Source organism: Oryzias latipes, chromosome 1 (assembly GCF_053564925.1).
Source record: "Oryzias latipes strain Hd-rR chromosome 1, Olatipes_Hd-rR_3.1".
In the NCBI taxonomy this organism is placed as follows: domain Eukaryota; kingdom Metazoa; phylum Chordata; class Actinopteri; order Beloniformes; family Adrianichthyidae; genus Oryzias; species Oryzias latipes.
The window spans coordinates 31,044,830-31,068,526 of NC_136237.1; the positions used below are offsets into that span (position 1 = coordinate 31,044,830).

At 39.2% G+C, this 23,697-nt stretch overlaps 1 protein-coding gene across 37 annotated transcripts in view; it reads right to left on the reverse strand.

Annotated features, from left to right (window-relative positions):
* Positions 1–23,697, reverse strand: part of LOC144981196 (uncharacterized) — a 70,580-nt gene that overhangs the window by 7,433 nt on the left and 39,450 nt on the right. For 28 of the 37 annotated variants that reach the window (XR_013658368.1, XM_078953547.1, XM_078953541.1 and 25 more), the window contains 14 exons: positions 23,454–23,665; positions 22,825–23,032; positions 22,379–22,475; positions 22,040–22,268; positions 21,791–21,916; positions 21,580–21,702; positions 21,445–21,477; positions 21,320–21,341; positions 10,059–20,066; positions 9,334–9,411; positions 8,998–9,129; positions 8,461–8,601; positions 8,176–8,386; positions 7,918–7,996 (listed from right to left, as the gene is read on the reverse strand). Coding sequence is in view for 36 of the 37 variants with exons in the window: in XM_078953547.1 (XP_078809673.1) it covers positions 7,918–7,996; positions 8,176–8,386; positions 8,461–8,601; positions 8,998–9,129; positions 9,334–9,411; positions 10,059–20,066; positions 21,320–21,341; positions 21,445–21,477; positions 21,580–21,702; positions 21,791–21,916; positions 22,040–22,268; positions 22,379–22,475; positions 22,825–23,032; positions 23,454–23,665 (11,699 nt within the window). In the remaining variant the exon portion in view is untranslated. The remainder of the gene's footprint in view (positions 1–7,917; positions 7,997–8,175; positions 8,387–8,460; positions 8,602–8,997; positions 9,130–9,333; positions 9,412–10,058; positions 20,067–21,319; positions 21,342–21,444; positions 21,478–21,579; positions 21,703–21,790; positions 21,917–22,039; positions 22,269–22,378; positions 22,476–22,824; positions 23,033–23,453; positions 23,666–23,697) is intronic. The other 9 variants (XM_078953625.1, XM_078953639.1, XM_078953623.1 and 6 more) reach the window with 1 other exon arrangement.

Genomic DNA, 23,697 nt, shown 5'->3' on the forward strand with positions numbered 1-23,697 from the left:
GTGTGACATGAACATGGGCTTGCACTTGTTATGCGACTGCTGAAGTAAAAAATAACTCTGAGAGCAGAAAGTAAAAGACAAAGATGGAAGGGATACCAACTTATCTTTCGAAGCAGACTTATCTTGGTTGTTGACTGCAGGACCTTTTTCAGAAGTTACATACATCAAAGAAGGTTCCCTAACCTTTTTGTCCGAGTGTTTAGGAATAGAATAAAAAACAACTGCTTTAAGAGAATCTGTTCTGATCTCATCAAACTGATTATCAAAGGAAAAGTCAAGATCATCTGTATTTGAAAACGATAACGAAGGGGACAATGGCCTATTTTCCGAATACTGTAAATAGTAATTACAGTGAAGGTCAAGAAATGGGGCCACTGACACGTCTGTAGTCAAAGTGTGTTTTTCTACTGATGCTGCAGATTCGGGGGAGGGTGCCCTAAAGTCCTCCAGCCACTCTTGCAAATGTGAAAAGTCTAAACTAGAAGCCACCGACTCTGGGGACAACGCCCTACTGCTAAATATTTGATCAAGTTCAAGATTTGATAAGACTGACTGAGGGGACTCTGGTCTGATCTGATCAAAGAGACTTTCCAAACACAAATCTGTGCCTTCCCAGTCAGATAAAGTCGATTGTGGTGTGAATGACCTTTGTTCTGACTTTTCCCTAGTGTAGTCAACATGAGTACATGTGAACTCAGGAACAGGAGAGTCTGGAGAGAGAGGTCTACATTCACTTTGGGAATCAGGAGATTCTGTTCTGATATCAGTCAACAAATTCTCCAAGTAAGACAAACTTTCCCCGGTTTGAGATAGTACAGACGGCTCTGATACTTCTTTGAGATCCAATGATCTTGAGCTAAGAAAAGACTCTGCACCTTTTATACCAGCTGCCCTCTTTACAACTTCTGCATATGTCAGAGGTCTGCTGGTCAATGTTTGAGAAGATATAGTAGGTAAGTTTATTTCAAGGTGTTTGGAATCTAGATCGGATGAATGTGAATTTGGTGAGTCTGCTCTGTTCTCATCAAACAGATTATGTAAGGAAAAGTCAAGATCAGCTTCATTTGACAATGATAACGAAAGGGACAATGGCCTATTCTCCAAATACTGTAAATAGTAATTACAGTGAAGGTCAAGAATTGGGGCCACTGACACGTCTGTAGTCAAAGTGTGTTTTTCTACTGATGCTGCAGATTCGGGGGAGGATGCCCTAAAGTCCTCCAGCCACTCTTGCAAATGTGAAAAGTCTAAACTAGAAGCCACCGACTCTGGGGACAACGCTCTACTGCTAAATATTTGATCAAGTTCAAGATTTGATAAGACTGACTGAGGGGACTCTGGTCTGATCTGATCAAAGAGACTTTCCAAACACAAATCTGTGCCTTCCCAGTCAGATAAAGTCGATTGTGGTGTGAATGACCTTTGTTCTGACTTTTCCCTAGTGTAGTCAACATGAGTACATGTGAACTCAGGAACAGGAGAGTCTGGAGAGAGAGGTCTACATTCATTTTGGGAATCAGGAGATTCTGTTCTGATATCAGTCAACCAATTCTCCAAGTAGCACCAACTATGCTGGGTTTGAGATGGTTCAAAAGGTTCTGAGTCTTCTTTGAGCTCCAATGATCTTGAGCTAAGAACAGACTCTGCACCCTTTTTACCAGCTGCCCTCTTTACAACTTCTGCATATGTCAGAGGTCTGCTGGTCAATGTTTGAGAAGATGTAGTGGGTAAGGTTATTTCAAGGTGTTTGGAATCTAGATCGGATGAATGTGAATTTGGTGAGTCTGCTCTGTTCTCATCAAACAGATTATGTAAGGAAAAGTCAAGATCAGCTTCATTTGACAATGATAACGAAGGGGACCATGGCCTATTCTCCAAATACTGTAAATAGTAATTACAGTGAAGGTCAAGAATTGGGGCAACTGACACGTCTGTAGTCAAAGTGTGTTTTTCTACTGATGCTGCAGATTCGGGGGAGGATGCCCTAAAGTCCTCCAGCCACTCTTGCAAATGTGAAAAGTCTAAACTAGAAGCCACCGACTCTGGGGACAACGCCCTACTGCTAAATATTTGATCAAGTTCAAGATTTGATAAGACTGACTGAGGGGACTCTGGTCTGATCTGATCAAAGAGACTTTCCAAACACAAATCTGTGCCTTCCCAGTCAGATAAAGTCGATTGTGGTGTGAATGACTTTTGTTCTGACTTTTCCCTAGTGTAGTCAACATGAGTACATGTGAACTCAGGAACAGGAGAGTCTGGAGAGAGAGGTCTACATTCATTTTGGGAATCAGGAGATTCTGTTCTGATATCAGTCAACCAATTCTCCAAGTAGCACCAACTATGCTGGGTTTGAGATGGTTCAAAAGGTTCTGAGTCTTCTTTGAGCTCCAATGATCTTGAGCTAAGAACAGACTCTGCACCCTTTTTACCAGCTGCCCTCTTTACAACTTCTGCATATGTCAGAGGTCTGCTGGTCAATGTTTGAGAAGATGTACTGGGTAAGGTTATTTCAAGGTGTTTGGAATCTAGATCGGATGAATGTGAATTTGGTGAGTCTGCTCTGTTCTCATCAAACAGATTATGTAAGGAAAAGTCAAGATCAGCTTCATTTGACAATGATAACGAAGGGGACCATGGCCTATTCTCCAAATACTGTAAATAGTAATTACAGTGAAGGTCAAGAATTGGGGCAACTGACACGTCTGTAGTCAAAGTGTGTTTTTCTACTGATGCTGCAGATTCGGGGGGGGATGCCCTAAAGTTCTCCAGCCACTCTTGCAAATGTGAAAAGTCTAAACTAGAAGCCACCGACTCTGGGGACAATGCTCTACTGCTAAATATTTGATCAAGTTCAAGATTTGATAAGACTGACTGAGGGGACTCTGGTCTGATCTGATCAAAGAGACTTTCCAAACACAAATCTGTGCCTTCCCAGTCAGATAAAGTCGATTGTGGTGTGAATGACCTTTGTTCTGACTTTTCCCTAGTGTAGTCAACATGAGTACATGTGAACTCAGGAACAGGAGAGTCTGGAGAGAGAGGTCTACATTCATTTTGGGAATCAGGAGATTCTGTTCTGATATCAGTCAACCAATTCTCCAAGTAGCACCAACTATGCTGGGTTTGAGATGGTTCAAAAGGTTCTGAGTCTTCTTTGAGCTCCAATGATCTTGAGCTAAGAACAGACTCTGCACCCTTTTTACCAGCTGCCCTCTTTACAACTTCTGCATATGTCAGAGGTCTGCTGGTCAATGTTTGAGAAGATGTAGTGGGTAAGGTTATTTCAAGGTGTTTGGAATCTAGATCGGATGAATGTGAATTTGGTGAGTCTGCTCTGTTCTCATCAAACAGATTATGTAAGGAAAAGTCAAGATCAGCTTCATTTGACAATGATAACGAAGGGGACAATGTCCTATTCTCTGAATACTGTAAATAGTAAGTACAGTAAAGGTCAAGACTTGGGGCAACTGACACGTCTGTAGTCAAAGTGTGTTTTTCTACTGATGCTGCAGATTCGGGGGAGGATGCCCTAAAGTCCTCCAGCCACTCTTGCAAATGTGAAAAGTCTAAACTAGAAGCCACCGACTCTGGGGACAACGCTCTACTGCTAAATATTTGATCAAGTTCAAGATTTGATAAGACTGACTGAGGGGACTCTGGTCTGATCTGATCAAAGAGACTTTCCAAACACAAATCTGTGCCTTCCCAGTCAGATAAAGTCGATTGTGGTGTGAATGACCTTTGTTCTGACTTTTCCCTAGTGTAGTCAACATGAGTACATGTGAACTCAGGAACAGGAGAGTCTGGAGAGAGAGGTCTACATTCATTTTGGGAATCAGGAGATTCTGTTCTGATATCAGTCAACCAATTCTCCAAGTAGCACCAACTATGCTGGGTTTGAGATGGTTCAAAAGGTTCTGAGTCTTCTTTGAGCTCATATGATCTTGAGCTAAGAACAGACTCTGCACCCTTTTTACCAGCTGCCCTCTTTACAACTTCTGCATATGTCAGAGGTCTGCTGGTCAATGTTTGAGAAGATGTACTGGGTAAGGTTATTTCAAGGTGTTTGGAATCTAGATCGGATGAATGTGAATTTGGTGAGTCTGCTCTGTTCTCATCAAACAGATTATGTAAGGAAAAGTCAAGATCAGCTTCATTTGACAATGATAACGAAGGGGACAATGTCTTATTCTCTGAATACTGTAAATAGTAATTACAGTGAAGGTCAAGACTTGGGGCAACTGACACATCTGTAGTCAAAGTGTGTTTTTCTACTGATGCTGCAGATTCGGGGGAGGATGCCCTAAAGTCCTCCAGCCACTCTTGCAAATGTGAAAAGTCTAAACTAGAAGCCACCGACTCTGGGGACAACCCTCTACTGCTAAATATTTGATCAAGTTCAAGATTTGATAAGACTGACTGAGGGGACTCTGGTCTGATCTGATCAAAGAGACTTTCCAAACACAAATCTGTGCCTTCCCAGTCAGATAAAGTCGATTGTGGTGTGAATGACCTTTGTTCTGACTTTTCCCTAGTGTAGTCAACATGAGTACATGTGAACCTAGGAACAGGAGAGTCTGGAGAGAGAGGTCTACATTCATTTTGGGAATCAGGAGATTCTGTTCTGATATCAGTCAACCAATTCTCCAAGTAGCACCAACTATGCTGGGTTTGAGATGGTTCAAAAGGTTCTGAGTCTTCTTTGAGCTCCAATGATCTTGAGCTAAGAACAGACTCTGCACCCTTTTTACCAGCTGCCCTCTTTACAACTTCTGCATATGTCAGAGGTCTGCTGGTCAATGTTTGAGAAGATGTACTGGGTAAGGTTATTTCAAGGTGTTTGGAATCTAGATCGGATGAATGTGAATTTGGTGAGTCTGCTCTGTTCTCATCAAACAGATTATGTAAGGAAAAGTCAAGATCAGCTTCATTTGACGATGATAACGAAGGGGACAATGTCCTATTCTCTGAATACTGTAAATAGTAATTACAGTGAAGGTCAAGAATTGGGGCAACTGACACGTCTGTAGTCAAAGTGTGTTTTTCTACTGATGCTGCAGATTCGGGGGAGGATGCCCTAAAGTCCTCCAGCCACTCTTGCAAATGTGAAAAGTCTAAACTAGAAGCCACCGACTCTGGGGACAACGCTCTACTGCTAAATATTTGATCAAGTTCAAGATTTGATAAGACTGACTGAGGGGACTCTGGTCTGATCTGATCAAAGAGACTTTCCAAACACAAATCTGTGCCTTCCCAGTCAGATAAAGTCGATTGTGGTGTGAATGACTTTTGTTCTGACTTTTCCCTAGTGTAGTCAACATGAGTACATGTGAACTCAGGAACAGGAGAGTCTGGAGAGAGAGGTCTACATTCACTTTGGGAATCAGGAGATTCTGGTCTTATGTCAGTCAACCAACTCTCCAAGTATGACACTTTGCACTGGGTTTGTGATTCGGAAAATGCTGAATGCGTGAAAGAGATGTAATGTTTTTTTTCTGTTTCCAGATCTTCATTCCCCTCTAAAGGTGGGAGGTATTGAATCGATTTGTCTTTCTTCTCATTAACAAAGCCTTTTACAACTTGTGCGTATGTTAGTGGTCTGTTGACAGACAGAAGTAAAGATGAATGCACTGTTTTTTCCGAGCATTGTGTGTCATCATTTGAAGAGTTTGAATGTTGATTGGCTTCACTCTGTTGTATTGTGGTCTTTCCAACTTCAGATTGGGTGTAGGTGGTCACGGTGCTGCTTTTGTCAATTGGTACTATATTGTTGTCTGACTTTGAATCAATTTCATATGGAAATTCTAATGAATACTTTCTTCGCTCAACTAGGGTAAAAACCATTGTTTCTTTTGGTAGATCATGTGCAGTGGGGTGCGTTTCTGTTGTTTTCTGCTGAGACTTCATACCTGAATATAAGTTTCTCTTGACTGATTCATTTATCGTTTCAACTGATGTTTCTTTGTCTCTCAAGTCACTTTTTTCTGTGATTTCTAAATCAGCCCCTGGCACCTCTGAAAAGGTAACCTTTGAAGAACACGGTTCCAACTTTGAATACCAGTATCTAAGATAAGATGTAGTGGGCTCCAAGTCTGGTTTAAAATGAAATTCCCCTTTCTTCTCATTACCACTGGATGACTCATCACTGTAGACATTTGTTTTTGTAGAATCATCAGTAAGCAGTCTATTTGTATTTACATGATGTTTCAATGATTCTGATGTATTTGTATTTTTTGCACATGAAAAGCTATTAATGGATGATCGAGTGTTTATGCAACTTTCCATGCAAACATGATCTTGACACTTACTGTATGAATCAGAAAAATCTGGTAAAAGATTTTCATTTGGTATGACATATTGCTCAAATTGGGATATACCGTAATCAGAATCTTTAAGCTCTTTCTTTGAAGTGTTATATGGAAGCATAACTTCATTTAAAAGAAAGGAATCACAGATTGGTGGTGGATAGGCTGAATCTTCCCCAGAGTACTGCAAAAAATAGTTACAATATTGGCGCCTGAGTTGGGCCCGTGAAGATTCTGAGTATAAGAGTTCGAGAAATGAAAAACTGCACTGGGAACTTTGAGATTCTGGGGAGAATGGTCTACATTCCCTCTCTAAACCACCAATAGACCCCACTAGGTCAGGCGAAGTTGTTGTTCTATCAGAAGTAACACCTTCAGAAAGTATTTCATCATTTTTAAACTCTAATGAAAGCGGTGACAAGTCTCTCCGCTCCCTTTTTATATTTGTGTCAGGTACAGCTGCATTCAGATATTTTTGACTAAAAAGGTTTTTAGTTTCACAGATATGTAGTTCATTATTTTGTGGAAATTTGGTTGAGCTCCATTGATCAGACATTGTAGTATCATTGTCTTCCATGGTCTGAGGGGAATCGGTTGTAGTGGCTCGACAATCACCAGCTAACATGACTGATTCAGGAGACAATTGTCTAGACATTTTACTATTTAGTGGCCATTCATTTGCAGTAAAAAAGCGCTTTTCACAAACAGGCAAAGATGAGCCCCATAGTTCTTCTGATGTGAAGGAGACAGGGGGCAAGGGGTTATACTCTGGCAGAGTAGAAATTGATTTGATACACTCAATGCCTGAATTATGACCACATCTGTATTTTGCATAAGCTGAGTCACAATCCATACAAAAAGGGCTGCTGTATGCATGCCTGTTCGGCAGAATGGTCTTTGTTGGTTCCAACTGCTTAGGATTTATTAAGCTGTATTGTGCTGGCACATTCATGGGTATTGTTTGTTGTGTGTCATCATCATCATCAATGAAGGGTATCCTTTCCCTATTTCCATCATTTTTCAGTTGAGCTTTTGGCTTTTCTTCTTTTCCCATCTTGACAGCTTTTAATCCCATTTCCACACCAGAAGCATGTGGGATGTTGTGATCCTTCAGTTCTTTGTGGAATTGAGCTTCGACTTCATCAGCGCTCCTCTGAGAGAGCCTGCTATTTTGAACATGTGTGTCACCTTCAGTCAAAAGCATATCAGGTTCACGGTCCTGTGGTTTTAAGCACGATGGGCTAAGTTTAGATATCTTTTTTACAATTCTACGGGCTGCTGCTCCTCTCCTCAGATGAGGTGTGCAGCTGAACCTGTCCGAAAGCTCACTGAAGTCAATTTCCACTTTTTCTGACTCCGACAGGCTATCGCTAAAGTCTCTGATGGATATGGATGAGTCATGTGACTGGCTTTGGTCATCCCGACAAACATCTAATTTCCAAGGCATTGTTTGACTGCAGCCACTTTTGTGTGGAGGACCACCTTGGGGACACTTGATGAAATGACCTTCAACATTGCTGCAATCTTGCTGGAGGTTTACTTGGGGCTCAGAAATCTGTCTTGCTTTGCTTCTCATGGATGCTTCTTTTATAATTGGCCGCGTACTCACTTGCTCATCTGAGGTGTTGTAACTTGCATGTTCTTTTGATGCATCATCTTCAGGATTCCACAGATTAGGGCTCAATTCACTGCAGAAAAAACAACAACACAGAGTCAAAAGATAGAAATCTTACTTTTTGGTTTGCTATGGTAGAGCTGAAAAACAAATTTAGCAGCAAATATGTGCTGCACACAAAACCAGATCTTCTCAAACAAGTGTGAAAAAATGTATTCATTTGATGTTTGCAACAAAGTCAAAAGGATTTACTGTGTGATTTCAACATCCTCTAGTAGGTCTCCATGCATGCTCTCTGAGTGGATGTGTCCTGTTGGCTCTGCCCATGAAGGAATATCCAGCAAGGAAGCAACTGATAGATCCTCCTCAGAAACAGCTGGTGGTGGTCTACCATCAGATTCAATTCTTCTGACAATTCTTGGGCTGTCTGTATCCTGTTGCACTGAAGACAAAGCGACTGACACTGAAAAAAAATAAAAAAAACAGAATGTGATACAAGTTCAACAAAGACTGGTGTTTACAAAGCAGAGTTATTACCTTCACTGTGATCTAGGGTCTTCTCTATCTCTGCATAGGTTCTAGATGTTTGTTCTTGAACAGACTTATTCATCTGGGTTTCAATGAGATGGACAATGTCCATGCGGTTGATCTTGGTCAGCCTCCTAATCAGACACTCCTCTGCAAAAATTAAACAGGTTTAAATTTGAAATAACAAATCATTATAGTATACAATAAAACATTGTATGTTGTGTGGGTCGTTCATGGGTATTATACATTGTAAATTGGATTAGCATGAATGGGGTTTATGTTAAAACTGCCATATTACTATATACCTGGAGAAAATACTTTATAATAAATAATATTTCCCTTAAGACACAATGACAAAGAACTGTTACGCCAAAGAGAGTACAAAGAACATCACCTACTTGAAGGAAACAATAAGGCAATCACTAAAAAGGCAGTTTTGTAGCATTAAATGTCTTTTAAATCCAGTTGACGTATTTATACTAACACAGAAGCTCTGCATTGACACAAAACACAAAGATAAATCTGTCAAAATAATAAACAAAGTACCTGTGGCATGCTTGCCTTCCCGTTCAACCCAACGCTGCAGTAATGCATGACTCTGTTCTTGAAGAGAACTTGGATTTTGTGTTCTCACAAGTTGAATATCATCTTCACTGAATTCCAGCTCTTTTGCCAATTCTGTATGATATATTTCAAAGCAAAGTATTAAATTTGTTATTATCCACAGCATTAACATATATGTTTAAATGTTTCTATAGTTGTCCTAATTAAGGAAACAATTCAAGTGAAAAAAACTGGAGTTACTACTTCTGCTTAAAATACATTACATATCTAATATTTAACTTCATTTAACCTAAAATAATTTGGTTACTGAGATCTTACCAGTCCAACTGAAGCCAAGAAGGTCTGCAATGATTGTTAGAGTCTCCTCCTTCCTGTCAGCATTATCCTGCCAATAAACTAAAAAATCCCATCATAGATGGAATGTCAATTTTTGCATTGTGTCCCTATATCATTGTCTATGTATACACCAGTTTGTATAAAAAGATAAACATGTAAAATATACAGAAGTCCATTTAAAATTGCAATTTTCCGGATAATCTCTGGAATGGGCATTTATGATAATGGCCATGAATGAAAACTAAAAAGTTGAATTGAAAGGTGTTTATTAATCTGTGGACACATAATCAATGTCTATCATAAGTGCAATACAATTTTCAATTAGTATAGGGGTTAATATTGTCAGTTTTCGTCCTTTCAATGTGTTTGTTATTAAGAAGACTCTTATTAGTTCTGATAATGCCTACAGTTCAGTAGTACGGACCACATTTTTCTGTAGCTCTTAGCACTCAATCTTGAGATTACACAAACTTTGATGAAGAAATAATTTACCACAAAGCAAAATACCAATACCCATAATAACACAAATGAGAGACACACATGTATGGACACACACACAAAATGACTAGAATTCACTGGAACAGAACAAATTGCCACAATCAACCAAATTAGATGTAATGGACGAATTGTAATCAGGAAGAGATTAGCTGCTTTGCTGCTAGAGATTAAAAAAATAAAATTAAACCCCACAAAAGATCAGGCCATACCTGGAGTATGTTCTGGAGTTTGATCATCAACGATTCTTTGCATCTGAGTTTCCACTGTGTCATCCCATGTAGCCCTGGACTCAAAAACATCCTCTGCCCCACAAGATGGATGTTTAACTGGTAACTGATTGCTATCAGAATCTGAACCGTGAGAAGCTTGAGTGTCATATGTAAAGACAACAGAGTCTGAACTTTTGTGACTACTGCTACTCCTGTTATCAGTTTCAAAAGAAGACCTAACAGACTTATCTGTAGTATCCAGGTGTGGGAGGGCTTTTTGAAGGGGAGAGCAAGCTTCAAGATTCTCTTGCATCAGGGGAGTGACTTTGGAGGGGGAAAATTCGGACATACCAGTAGACTGACTACAATCAGAGTAACTCGGACCTTTTCTATAAAATTGTTTTTTAATATCACCACCCTCAGATCTAGTTTTACGATCAGACTTCAATTTTCTTTCTGCTTTCCTATTAACTGCCTCAAGCACGGATACCTGCAAGTCTTTCACCTTCATTGACTCACTAATTGAAGAACCTGGTATGATTGGCTGCGGAGAATCTTGATCATTACCTAAAGTGTCAAAGTGTGCAGCTGAAAAGGTCATCTCTATGACTGAGCACTGGTCTTCTTCATCATCCAAGTCATCATCATCAGAGGAGGAAGACTCTAAGAAAGGCTTTTCAGCATCTAACTGGGTAGCTGCCGTTGTGTCTGACTGAAGGTCAGCTACAGTGGTGTCTAGGTAGCCTAGCCCTAGGCCTTCCATATCTCCAGCTTCAATATGGGTAGTTGTGAGGCTCCTAGCAGCACTGGGAGAAACAAGTTGAAAATCAGTCAAGATAGATTTAGCACCTGGTTTAGAATCAGTTCTCTGAGAAGACTTTGTAAAATCTTCAACAAACTCTTCTGGTACATTTTCTTCCATTTGATGTTCTCCAAAGTGAAAAAATCCAAATCCTTCACCTCTGTCGTCAAAGGTCCTTCTTGTCATGTCAATGGCTCCACCTCTAGTCATTTCAAACAGCTTTCCTTCTTGAAACTGAAATGGATTAGGGCTTCTCTCACTATTTGTAGCCTGATCAGGATATTTTTCTGGTGTTTTTTGGCCAGGATCCTTTTGTTCTTTAACTTCTTCCACTTCTGTGGTACAAACTGTAGTTTGAGATTCACTTACAAAACCTGAACCTTGGGTCATCATTGGAGATTCATTTGCCACAAAGCCAGACAAATGTTTTTCAGTAACAGTATAAATCATTGGCGTTGTTTTGTCTTTTAGTATTTCTGACCCCTTTTTTACAAGCAGGGTTGGTGCATCCTCCTTGTCCCCATCAGTTTTTTCTTTGAATGGTGTAGTTGAATATAGTAGAATGTCAGCTGACTGAGTAGTTCTCTGTTGTAACTGATCCACTGTCTCTGCCTTAAAGCACAAATTGTCCATTTTTTCATGTTGTGGGTGAGTTTCAGATGTTTCAGAACTTGATTGTTGAATAGCTTGAGAGGATGAATAGGCAATAGAGTCTGATCTTAAATCTCTGTCATCGTCTTTGTAAGCATCACCGTAAGAAGCAGAAATGGAATCTTCATGTATCTCTGTCTTTACTTTAGACTCCTGTTCCATCTCCTCAAACATTTTGATTTTTACGGCCATTTTAAACATCTTCTCTTCTGGAGTGAATTGTTTGCTGGTGATTTCATCCTCGCCATCATCTGCACTGAGTGACTTTTGCCTGGATTCAAGACTCTCAATAGAGCACATATTGCCATAACTTGTTCCATCTGTAGAGTCAGTTAAAGGGATCCTTGGAGAGTTTTCTTTTTCATCTTCACATGTATCTGTATAAACATAGGTTTCGTAAGGAAAACATGCTTTGAGCTGTGAAGCATAGTCCTCGTAAACAGCTGTCTTAAAGGGTTCATGAATTTGTGCATCCTTTGTCAGAGTAGGACTACTTTCAAGCGAATCTTGACATGGAGAATCTTTGGTAGGACTTGGTTCTATTGAATCAGGGGATTTCTTTGATGATTGATCTTCCAGAACAGGACTTGACTCTAATGAATCTTGATTAAATAGATCTTTGTCTGGCTCATCAAACGGCATACAGGTAAGGTTCTCCAATCCAGCAGGTCGTTGCAGAGCAACATAACTACTTGGTTCTTGTGTTTTGTGAACTGAATGGAAACCATCGACATTGACATCAACTTCATCATCATATAATGTTGCATTTGACTTGCTGTTGTTTACTGTCTCTTCAGTAGAGTGAGTATAAAGTGCTGCTTTTCTAAATGATGTGTCTACTTCCCATGTCTCACATGATTCTATGTTGCACCCATCATCTTCATCAACATATGTCTGTCTTTCAATTTCTTTAAACATTGTTTTATTGAGGTCTCCACTATCAGATCTGTATGGTTTGGAGGATACCATGTCTTGTTCTATTTTACAGTCCTCAGGCTGTGTTGTTTCTTTGAAGGTCTCATGAACAAGGTCCTCAAAGGGATGACTTGCTTTTGTCTCAGGTTTATCAGGCTTACTGAGAAGTGATACCAAATTTGACATATTCTTTTCAATTGGGGAGCATTCGTCTTGGGCTTGTGTCTTTGCAGAAACTTGCTGTAATACATTGTCTGCAACTAAACCTGCAACTAGTTCCTCAACTTCAACTACATCAGTATCTGGGTCTTCATTTAACTCCTTTTCCATCTGGGTTTCTATATTATCACATTTAAGAAATGTTTCTTGACATTCATTGTGGATCAAACTCTCATCTGCACATCTTTCCAAATTCAAAGGCTTTTCTTTAAGATTAACATCCAAATCAGTGCTCAATAGGGACAATATGCCTGTCATATCTTTCTCTGACTGTTGATGGTGCAATGTTCCTTCAATCACAATCTGATCAAATGGAATGTCAGATATTGAGCTTTGAGATAGCTCATCAACTGCAACTTCATCAGGCTCCAAAGTTTCACATGTCACTTCCGCTACTTTATCTTCAACATTATCAACGGCCAATATGGTTTTTGTGCAAATTTCTTCGCCTACATTGCTCTCCGTTATGTTTTTTTTTATTATTGGTCTTTCTTTAAGATATCTGTCCAAGTCACCAGTCAGATGTGATTGCATATTTTCAGTTGTTATTTGTTCACACTGAACGTGTTTCTCAGTAACTTGTTGGAATAGAGTCTCAAATGCTGATCTTTGAGCTTCTCCTTCAATTACAGTTTTATTTGTCTGCAGACATTCACTGGAATCCTGCCCTTTTTTGTCATCTAAAGAAACCGTTACCAGTTTTGTTTCCTTGTATATCTCCTGTTTTACATCCTCCTCTGAAACTGTTTGTCTGACAACTGGTCTTTCTTTAAGGTATTCATCTAAGTCACTACTCATGTGGGAAAACATACCAGACATGTTCTTCTCACCTTTTATCTGTTCACTCTGATCATGTCTCTCAATGACAACTTCTAGGAATGGAGTCTCTGATACAGATCTTTGAGCAACTTGTGCGACACCAACTTCATCAGTTTCTGCATAGTCACTAGCATCTCCCCCTTCTTTGTCATCTAAATTATTTGTTGTCAATTTTGTTTCCTTGTAGCTCTCGTGGATTAAATCCTGCTCTGACAGTGTTTGTCTGACAACTGGTCTTTCTTTGAAGTATTCATCTAAGTCACTACTCAGATGGGACAACACTCCAGACATGTTCTTCTCACCTTTTATGTGTTCACTCTGATCATGTCTCTCAATGACATTTTCTTGGAAAAGAGTCTCTGATACAGACCTTTGAGCAACCTGTGCAACACCAACTTCATCAGTTTCTGGGTAAACACTGGCATCTCCGCCTTCTTTGTCTTCTAAATTATTTGTTGTCAATTTTGTTTCCTTGTAGCTCTCGTGGATTAAATCCTGCTCTGACAGTTTTTGTCTGACAACTGGTCTTTCTTTGAGGTATTCATCTAAGTCACTGCTCAGATGAGACAACACTCCAGACATGTTCTTCTCACCTTTTATGTGTTCACTCTGTTCCTGTCTCTTAATGACATTTTCTTGGAATAGAGTCTCTGATACAGCCCTTTGAGCAACCTGTACAACACAAACTTCATCAGTTTCTGCATAGTCACTAGCATGTCCCCCTTCTTTGTGATCTAAATCATTTGTTGTCAACTTTGTTTCCTTGTAGCTCTCATGGATTAAATCCTGCTCTGACAGTGTTTGTCTGACAACTGGTCTTTCTTTGAGGTATTCATCTAAGTCACTACTCAGATGGGACAACACCCCAGACATGTTCTTTTCACCTTTTATGTGTTCACTCTGATCATGTCTCTCAATGACATTTTCTTGGAAAAGAGTCTCTGATACAGACCTTTGAGCAACCTGTGCGACACCAACTTCATCAGTTTCTGCATAGTCACTAGCATCTCCCCCTTCTTTGTCATCTAAATCATTTGTTGTTAATTTTGTTTCCTTGTAGCTCTTGTGGATTAAATCCTGCTCTGACAGTGTTTGTCTGACAACTGGTCTTTCTTTGAGGTATTCATCTAAGTCACTGCTCAGATGGGACAACACCCCAGACATGTTATTCTCACCTTTTATGTGTTCACTCTGATCATGTCTCTCAATGATATTTTCTTGGAATAGAGTCTCTGATACAGACCTTTGAACAACCTGTGCAACACCAACTTCATCAGTTTCTGGGTAAACACTGGCATCTCCGCCTTCTTTGTCTTCTAAATCATTTGTTGTCAATTTTGTTTCCTTGTAGCTCTCGTGGATTAAATCCTGCTCTGACAGTGTTTGTCTGACAACTGGTCTTTCTTTGAGGTATTCATCTAAGTCACTACTCAGATGGGACAACACTCCAGACATGTTCTTTTCACCTTTTATATGTTCACTCTGATCATGTCTCTCAATGACATTTTCTTGGAAAAGAGTCTCTGATACAGACCTTTGAGCAACCTGTGCGACACCAACTTCACCAGTTTCTGCATAGTCACTGGCATCTCCCCCTTCTTTGTCATCTAAATCATTTGTTGTCAATTTTGTTTCCTTGTAGCTCTCATGGATTAAATCCTGCTCTGACAGTGTTTGTCTGACAACTGGTCTTTCTTTGAGGTATTCATCTAAGTCACTGCTCAGATGGGAAAACACCCCAGACATGTTCTTTTCACCTTTTATGTGTTCACTCTGATCATGTCTCTCAATGATATTTTCTTGGAATAGAGTCTCTGATACAGACCTTTGAACAACCTGTGCAACACAAACTTCATCAGTTTCTGCATAGCCACTAGCATCTCCCACTTCTTTGTCTTCTAAATCATTTGTTGTCAACTTTGTTTCCTTGTAGCTCTCGTGGATTAAATCCTGCTCTGACAGTGTTTGTCTGAGAACTGGTCTTTCTTTGAGGTATTCATCTAAGTCACTACTCAGATGGGACAACACTCCAGACATGTTCTTCTCACCTTTTATATGTTCACTCTGATCATGTCTCTCAATGACATTTTCTTGGAAAAGAGTCTCTGATACAGACCTTTGAGCAACCTGTGCGACACCAACTTCACCAGTTTCTGCATAGTCACTGGCATCTCCCCCTTCTTTGTCATCTAAATCATTTGTTGTCAATTGTGTTTCCTTGTAGCTCTCATGGATTAAATCCTGCTCTGACAGTTTTTGTCTGACAACTGGTCTTTCTTTGAGGTATTCATCTAAGTCACTGCTCAGATGGGACAACACTCCAGACATGTTCTTCTCACCTTTTATGTGTTCACTCTGTTCCTGTCTCTTATTGATATTTTCTTGGAATAGAGTCTCTGATACAGACCTTTGAGCAACCTGTACAACACAAATTTCATCAGTTTCTGCATAGTCACTAGCATGTCCCCCTTCTTTGTCATCTAAATCATTTGTTGTCAATTTTGTTTCCTTGTAGCTCTCATGGATTAAATCCTGCTCTGACAGTGTTTGTCTGACAACTGGTCTTTCTTTGAGGTATTCATCTAAGTCACTACTCAGATGGGACAACCCCCCAGACATGTTCTTTTCACCTTTTATGTGTTCACTCTGATCATGTCTCTCAATGACATTTTCTTGGAAAAGAGTCTCTGATACAGACCTTTGAGCAACCTGTGCGACACCAACTTCATTAGTTTCTGCATAGTCACTGGCATCTCCCCCTTCTTTGTCATCTAAATCATTTGTTGTCAATTTTGTTTCCTTGTAGCTCTCGTGGATTAAATCCTGCTCTGACAGTGTTTGTCTGACAACTGGTCTTTCTTGGGACAACACAGCAGACATGGTTTTCTCAGTTGTTGATGGTTTGTAGTAAACCTCTCGCTCAACAAGTACTTGTTGGAACAGGGTGTCAGACACAGTGCTTTGAGCTTTTTCTTTGATACTAACTTCAACCTTTTCTAAGAGTTCATTGACTACTTTGTCCTCTGAAGGATCAGTTAGTGATAATATACCAGAAATGTTTTTCCTATTTGTGGAACTCTGATGATATGCATCTCCCTCCAGGCAAACTTGTTTAAATGTAGTCTCAGATTGTGGCTCGGTTGGTGGTTTCTCAAACTGACTCTTTGAGCTCTGCCAGTTTTCATGAACTTCCTTAAGTACATTGTCTTGTAAATGTTTGCTTGGGAGTTTGACTTCAATGTGTCTCTCATCAACAAGATCATCCTCTAGTTGGCATTGTCTTGTCATTGTATTTTCACTGAAACATTCATCAAGGTCACTTTTGAGAAGTGATAACATGCCTGACATAGTTTTCTCATTTGTAGACAGTTCTGTAATTTTCTCAATATCTTCTTCAAATGGAGGCTCAAATGGGACAGTTGGGCCCATTTTAACAGCAATTGTTTGAGTCTGTTCTTGCACCTCTGGGCTTTTCTTGTTCTCATCAAAAGCACTTGAAGATGTGCAGACTTTGGTGTGAATCATTTGATCAAAGCTCCCAAGGATATCACCCTGTTTTGGAAGTGTTTTTTCCAACGCTGCTCCATGCATTTTTGTTTTTTCCTCTTTAGGAGAAATCTTTGTGGCAATTTCCTCATCAGTCTCCTGTGTTGTGATGGTTTCTTGAAAATTATCACGGTAAATATTCTTCTGTGATTGTTGGCTTTTAATAGGACTAACTTGTAGGCACTGACCCAACTCTTCGTTCAATAAGGAACCTTTAATGTCCTTTCCTGCTGTAGATTTCTGGCCAAACATTTTGGTACCTTTACAGATCTCGAGAAGTGACTGCTCCTTGATTGCCATTTCTGTCCTCTGTTCTCTGCTTTTATGTTCAGCTGCTTTGTCTTTTTCACTTGCTTGGAATGTGTTTTCTTTGTCTGCAGGAACACAATAATCTTCTTTTGTAGCTTCGTGGTAAGAAAACATTTCATTGGGCATTTGATATATTGGCTTGAGTTCTTCTGAACTTTCCTTCTCCTCTGAGCTATAACGGGAGGTCTTTTGAACAATTGTCTCTGAGGATTTAGCCAACCATTCTTGCTTGTAACTCCCTGAACTTGTGTTATCCTTAAAACAAGAACTGTATAATAACTCTGGATTTGTGTCGGAATCATCAATTGGGGTTTCTTCCCCAAGTGTCCCCAACTGATAGTTGATATCTGTTGCTGTAGATCTGCGCTTAAACAGCTGATACTCAGGACTTTCTTCCAGTTCAGCCCTAATGAAAGAACTGAAATCCTCAGAATTTTTTCGATCAGGGCTGATCTGATAGTCATCAGATAGACTCCTAGCAATGTTCATGAGTGGTTCCTCTAGCTGCATTCTGCTCAGGCTGCTCTGCGGCATATCTGGCTTGTCTCTCTCTGGACTAATCCTTCTATCATCAAACTGCATCTTGTCAGCAACTTTAATTGTCACGCCAAACGTAGGAATAACTGATCCTTGTTGTGATTCACAAGTGATTTCTTTCTGTAATGTCACAGTCTGGGCTTCTAAATTCATATTTTTGTTACCACTCAGTTGTGTTTGGAAAGGCATGCTGGTATTCTGTTCAGTTTTCTGGACCTCTCCAGAGCCTTCAAATGATTCTGATTTAGTTTTTAGCAAATGAAGCTCAGTCTCGATTGTTGTGATCAATCTCTCAGAATTTTGCATCGTCTGTGCAAAAGAAGGCTCTGACACTGACGGAGACTGATCTGTGTTTAACATTTGTGATTGATTAATCAAGTCTGTGTGGTCAGATTTTCTATCACCAATCTCTTGATGCATGATTGAGGCCTTCTCAGTTTGTGTTGACATTTGTTCCTCCCTTCTAAGACTTTGTTTAGTTTGCTGTCCCTCTTGCTCATTTTGAAATGCTTTCAATAAGTTTTTCACAGAGACAGAACTCTCTTCAGGTTCATCTCTTTGTGGGGTGACAGGTACAGGGTCACATGGTAGAGTTTCAGCAAAATGTACTGTCTTTTCAAGAGAGTTATCATCTGAAATGAACACCGAGATATCAGATCCATATCTGACAAAACTTTCTGGAGGAGCTTCTGACTCTCGAAAATCACACAGGATGGAATCAGATGTTGAACTGAAAGTTGTTGGTCGCTGAGCTTCAACATGTGACTTTGGCTCTTGCAAAGTTTCCTCTAGTAATGGGGTTTCTTTACTTTGAGTTGCTGTAATATGAGTGGCCAAAGCATCGAGTTTTAAAGGCTGTGGTGTGATTTCCATAGTCTCACGCTCAGCTTGGAACATTTTCATCAGCTCCTTCACTGACAGACTCTCTTTCTCTGGTAACACACAATTGTCGGCTACCTCTGTCTGTGGACCATAACCCCCATCAACATACTCAGTTGTTTCAGCAAATGTCACTTTCTTTCCATTAGGAGCCTTTTCTTCCATACTAGGTTTGACTAAGCTCTCCATCTCTTCTGTTATGTCTGCATTGTTTGGCTTATTCTGGTCATTTTGTTCATGGAAAATTGTATGCTCATTAGTCTGGAGTTGAGATATTGGATCATATGCAAGACTCTGCTCCACTTCTTCCAATTGTTTAGAATGTGTTGGTTCAGACGTGGACATTTTGTCATAATGAAAATGTTCTGCTTTGTGTTCAAAAAGTCCAGACTTACATTTTGATGGGTCTTGTCCTGTCTGAAATGCCTTCATCAGTTCCTTCACTGACATAATCTCCTCTAACCTTTCGGTTTGGGATTTGGGGGACTTGGGAATACTAGGAAGTTCTGGCATGACTTCTGCTGGTGTCTTTGTGATGTTGCTATGCATTACTTCATACCCCTCACCTTGAGTATGCTTTTGTATCTTTTCCTCCTCAACTTTGTTTTGCAAAGCTTTAACTTTGTCCTTTATTGATCCTATGGGGGCCTCAACAACAACAGGAGAAGCCGGAGGTTCCATGGATGAGGTGGAGGAAAGACCACTCTTCTTGATGATCGCATCGTCATCTAATGACTCTTCAGAACTCATTCTTTCCAGCTCTCCCTCAGAGCTGCTACATCTAGAAAACTCTCGAAGTTTCTTTCTAATAGGTTTTTTTATATTTGGAGGATGTCTTTTGCCATCTTGCTTTACAGATACATGTTCACCTCTCTCTTTTGTTAGATCTTCTTGAGAATCATATGTCCCACCGAGTCTTTGTTCATGATGATCTTCAGTCTCCTTGTTGAGGTTTGAGACCATTGCAGTCATGCCATCCATACCAGTGTCAGTTTGACTCAATTTCTTTGTTTCTTCAAAAGCTTTTGCCTCAAAAACTGAATACACATCTTTCTTAGCCCTATCTTGTTGTTCCACTGACCTACTTTCAATCTGCCCATCTTTTTTAATTCCTCCAACCTTTTCCTGCCTCTCTTTGAACAATTCCACAACAATCGGAGATGACCCCTCCTCTAACCCTGTTTCTTCAACTCTCTCCTCATATGCAGTAAAAACTGCTGTTGTTCTAATGTCTGACATGTCTGACAGGAGGTCCGGACTTGCAAGGGTTGCAGGATCAAGAGGTTGGTTAGTTCGCAGGGAGAATGTCTCAGTTGACTCAGATTCATCATCTTCAATGGGAAAAAGTTTCAGAACCAAAAAGGGTAAAGAACATGTGGGACAAATGAAGTGGGAAAGAGAGACATCAAAAAAGTGTCATGAACGCAATTTCATCAAAATTCCATATTCAATTCACAGAGAAAGAAGATGGTTTAAAGGGCAGAGAGCAAGTCTTCAAAAGAAGGCCAAAAGGAAAATGACAAAGTAGTCCAGAAAAGTTTGAAGGGGAGCATAGCAATAGCAACATGAGCAAAGACGAGAGAAGTGAAAAACGGTTGCAAGAAAGCAGAAAAGAAGACCAGAACAGAACTTCTTACCACAGTTGTTTCAATAGAAAACAAAAAATATACAAAAGCGGACTAAATGGAACACATAACTTTGATGTATGAAGGACAAGGAAAGGTAACAGACAAATCCTCTCAAGATTGCTGCTGAGAATGTTGTGTCTGCTCTTAAATGACTGTTTTAGAAAATGATCCAACTTCACAAAATGGGGGATTTTTAAAAAGGTGTTAGAGGCAAGCAGTAAAATGATTCTATACAAAAATGTTATTTAAGGGTTATTAGTATGTGGTAAAATTTCACAGTTTTTTGTACCTGTTGAAGTATGTTTACGTTAAAATGAAGTTTGAAATATGAATAGAAAAGTAAAAAAATGTTTGAAACAATTATAAAGTTTTAACAGAGAAAATCTGCCACCAACAAAACACTAAATATTTTGATTTTATATTGCAAATGGTTTTAGGTGAACAAAAAGCTAAAAATAAAATATGCAGACTATTGATAGAAGTAAACAATCCAACTTATTGAGAAGATAATATAAAGAACTTGTGTACCTAAAGCTAACTCCTAAATAAATAAATAAAATGGTAGAAAACTATGAATAAAAATTGTATAAATGTCAATGATAAAACGCAAACTAAGATTAAAAAAATGGGCCAAAAAACAATTTGTCAATGAGATTACCAAAAACACTGCTGGAATGGACTTCATTACAGAAATAAATAGAAAACAATTATATTTTGACAAAAATTTGGACATGCAAAAACAAACAAATCTAATAACTACAAAAAGTTCAATGACGTGGGAGGAAAAAGTAAGTGGAACTCATAGTGAGGGGACCACAGCAATAGTTAAGCTGCCAAGTAAAATCTGCACAGTGTTGGCAAAGCAATGACACAAAGGGTAACCTCTCCCAAAAAGTCTGTTCAATTCATGTATTTAGAAAGTCTGAAGATAAATGTGCAGAAAAATAACTACTTACATTTCTTTTCACTCTTTTCACTCTATAAAAATAAGAAAACAAAAAATGTAATGTTAGAATTGATTTGCCTAATATTTTATCCAAAAAAAAAAAAAAAAAAGATTTAAAATTTAAAACCTATGTACCTCATCATCTCCATCTTGATCCGAATCCGATTCCTAGAGAGAGAAAAAATTGTTTAAATCAGTGCAACAAGAAATATCAAAGATTATTGGTTTATTTCTTACTTATAACACTAGTTCAGATATACTTAGACGGACCTTTGAGTATGCTGGGAGTGTGATGTTAAGGTTGCAGATGGCATTGAGGTTGAGGCTTCTGTAAGTGCGTGGTTCCTTGGTGAAAGACAAGCGACCGCATGGGTCCTGTGCCGTGTCTCTAATCTGTTTGATATATAAACAACTCTGTTTTTGCATGGAAGATTCCAGTTGAAAAGTGCAGAAAATATGTGAACTGACTACGCATTCATACTTTCACAAAGAGAGCCAGTCTGTTCTCCTTAAAGGCATAGAAACTAAACACGTGGTGCTGTCCACTCTTGGTAAGAGGAACCAGGTTTCCAAAGCAGTCTGCATATATAGGTTTCCCTTCCAACACCTATAAAAAGACATGACCGACTTATATCCAACATTTAAACTACTAGCGTTTTATATTTTTTCTGAATATAAAAGAACAATTGGGGAAATTGGGTTTGGGGGATATCTGCTGATTATTCTGCACCTCAACATCTCGACTGCGGGCAACTTCAGCAAAGTTCTCTTGCTGCTCCAAGGTTTTGTCCATCTTGTCATCTGTCATGCAGAAACAGCGAAGTCGAGCCTCTATAGGATCCAATGTCTTGGCAAATATGACAAATTTGGCCATGTATGGCACACAAATGATTTCCCTGTACAGCTGAGAGCCAAAGTTAACAGACTCCTGGACCTGTCTGCAATCTATAAGCCAAAACCTGTGAATAGGAATCAGATTGTAAAATAGGAACTGAAAAATAAAAATAATCTGTAGTTAGGGAACAGTTACAGAAAAACCATTTTGGGGAAAAAAATGGCTGCAATTTACCTTGCTGAAACATTTGTGGTAAAGGAAACGCACTGATTGACAAAGGTGAGAGGGGTGGAGCCAGTGATGTCCTCCCATTGGGCAGGAGTGGTTCCGCCTGGAAAACAAAGACCATTGGTTAAACATCCCATTATATTTTATTTGATCAAAAAACACATTGAGTGCAAATCAAAAAGCACTCAAAACTGATCAATTTAAATTAACAGAAAAATTAAAAGTAGAAGACAATATATTTTTAAATTAGACTTTCTCAACAAATTTTAGCACATACAGAAATGATATCAGCAAAAACAATAACTCACACACTTAAATAATTTTAAATATCCATTTGAAGAATCTAAGACAAGAAGACCTTGCAGTTTGAAAAACAAAAAACAGAGATGTACCGGTAATCAATATGTATATAATATATAGACAGTATATATATATTTGCATTCAGTACCTACCTGTAATACTACAAAGCAAACGTAAAGTGGGGGTCTCCCCACTGTAGACTGTACTTGGTCCATCACTGTTAACGCTCTTGGGAATAGGGATTGTCATGGTGATTGGTTTATGGAACTTCCTCCGTCTGGGTTCCAATGTGACAATTGCACTAAATGTGGCTTTGTTACCCAGAATCTTTCTCACCATTTCAACATCAATAGGTTGAGCCTGCGAAAACAGTACATCTGTCATGACCAATCGGAAGCTAATTGCACATTTGGTAGATTTATTCTACGTCTACTACTTAGATGATCATCTTTAAAACTCTAGAATATGTTGGACAAAGGACTGGTGTTTCTGTATTTCTGTTAGGTCTTCTTTTGTAGTTTAAGCTGCACGAGGAGCCTATGATTTTTTTTAAATCTAAATAAAAAAATAGGGGTAAAGAATGGGGTACAAAAACCAATACATTTCATAGTAAGACAATTTTCAAGGACTAACATTTTGATGAGCTGTCACACACATTGTCTAAAATGACATTTTAGGTTGGATGTTTATTCGCAAAAAGTGAAAACTGACATCTGCTACCGGTAATAGGCCCATAAAGTTTTACAAAAAAGTAAAAACTATTACACTGGAAAAACTGTACCTGAAGCCCAACTCTGATTTTCTTGGTGAGAGCACCTTCAGGGAAGACAGCCTGGACTTGGGGTACAAGTGTACTGCTGAGGACCCCACCCTCTGGACCAATCAGATTACTGTCTTGCTTTATCCTCGAAACCACAGCAAAGTACTGTGGGAAATCTCTGGTGATGATACGGCATATTCTTTTTTTCTTGAGTTCTTCTGGAGAATCGAGTTCTGAAAAAATCAGAGATGTGTGTTTTATGTAT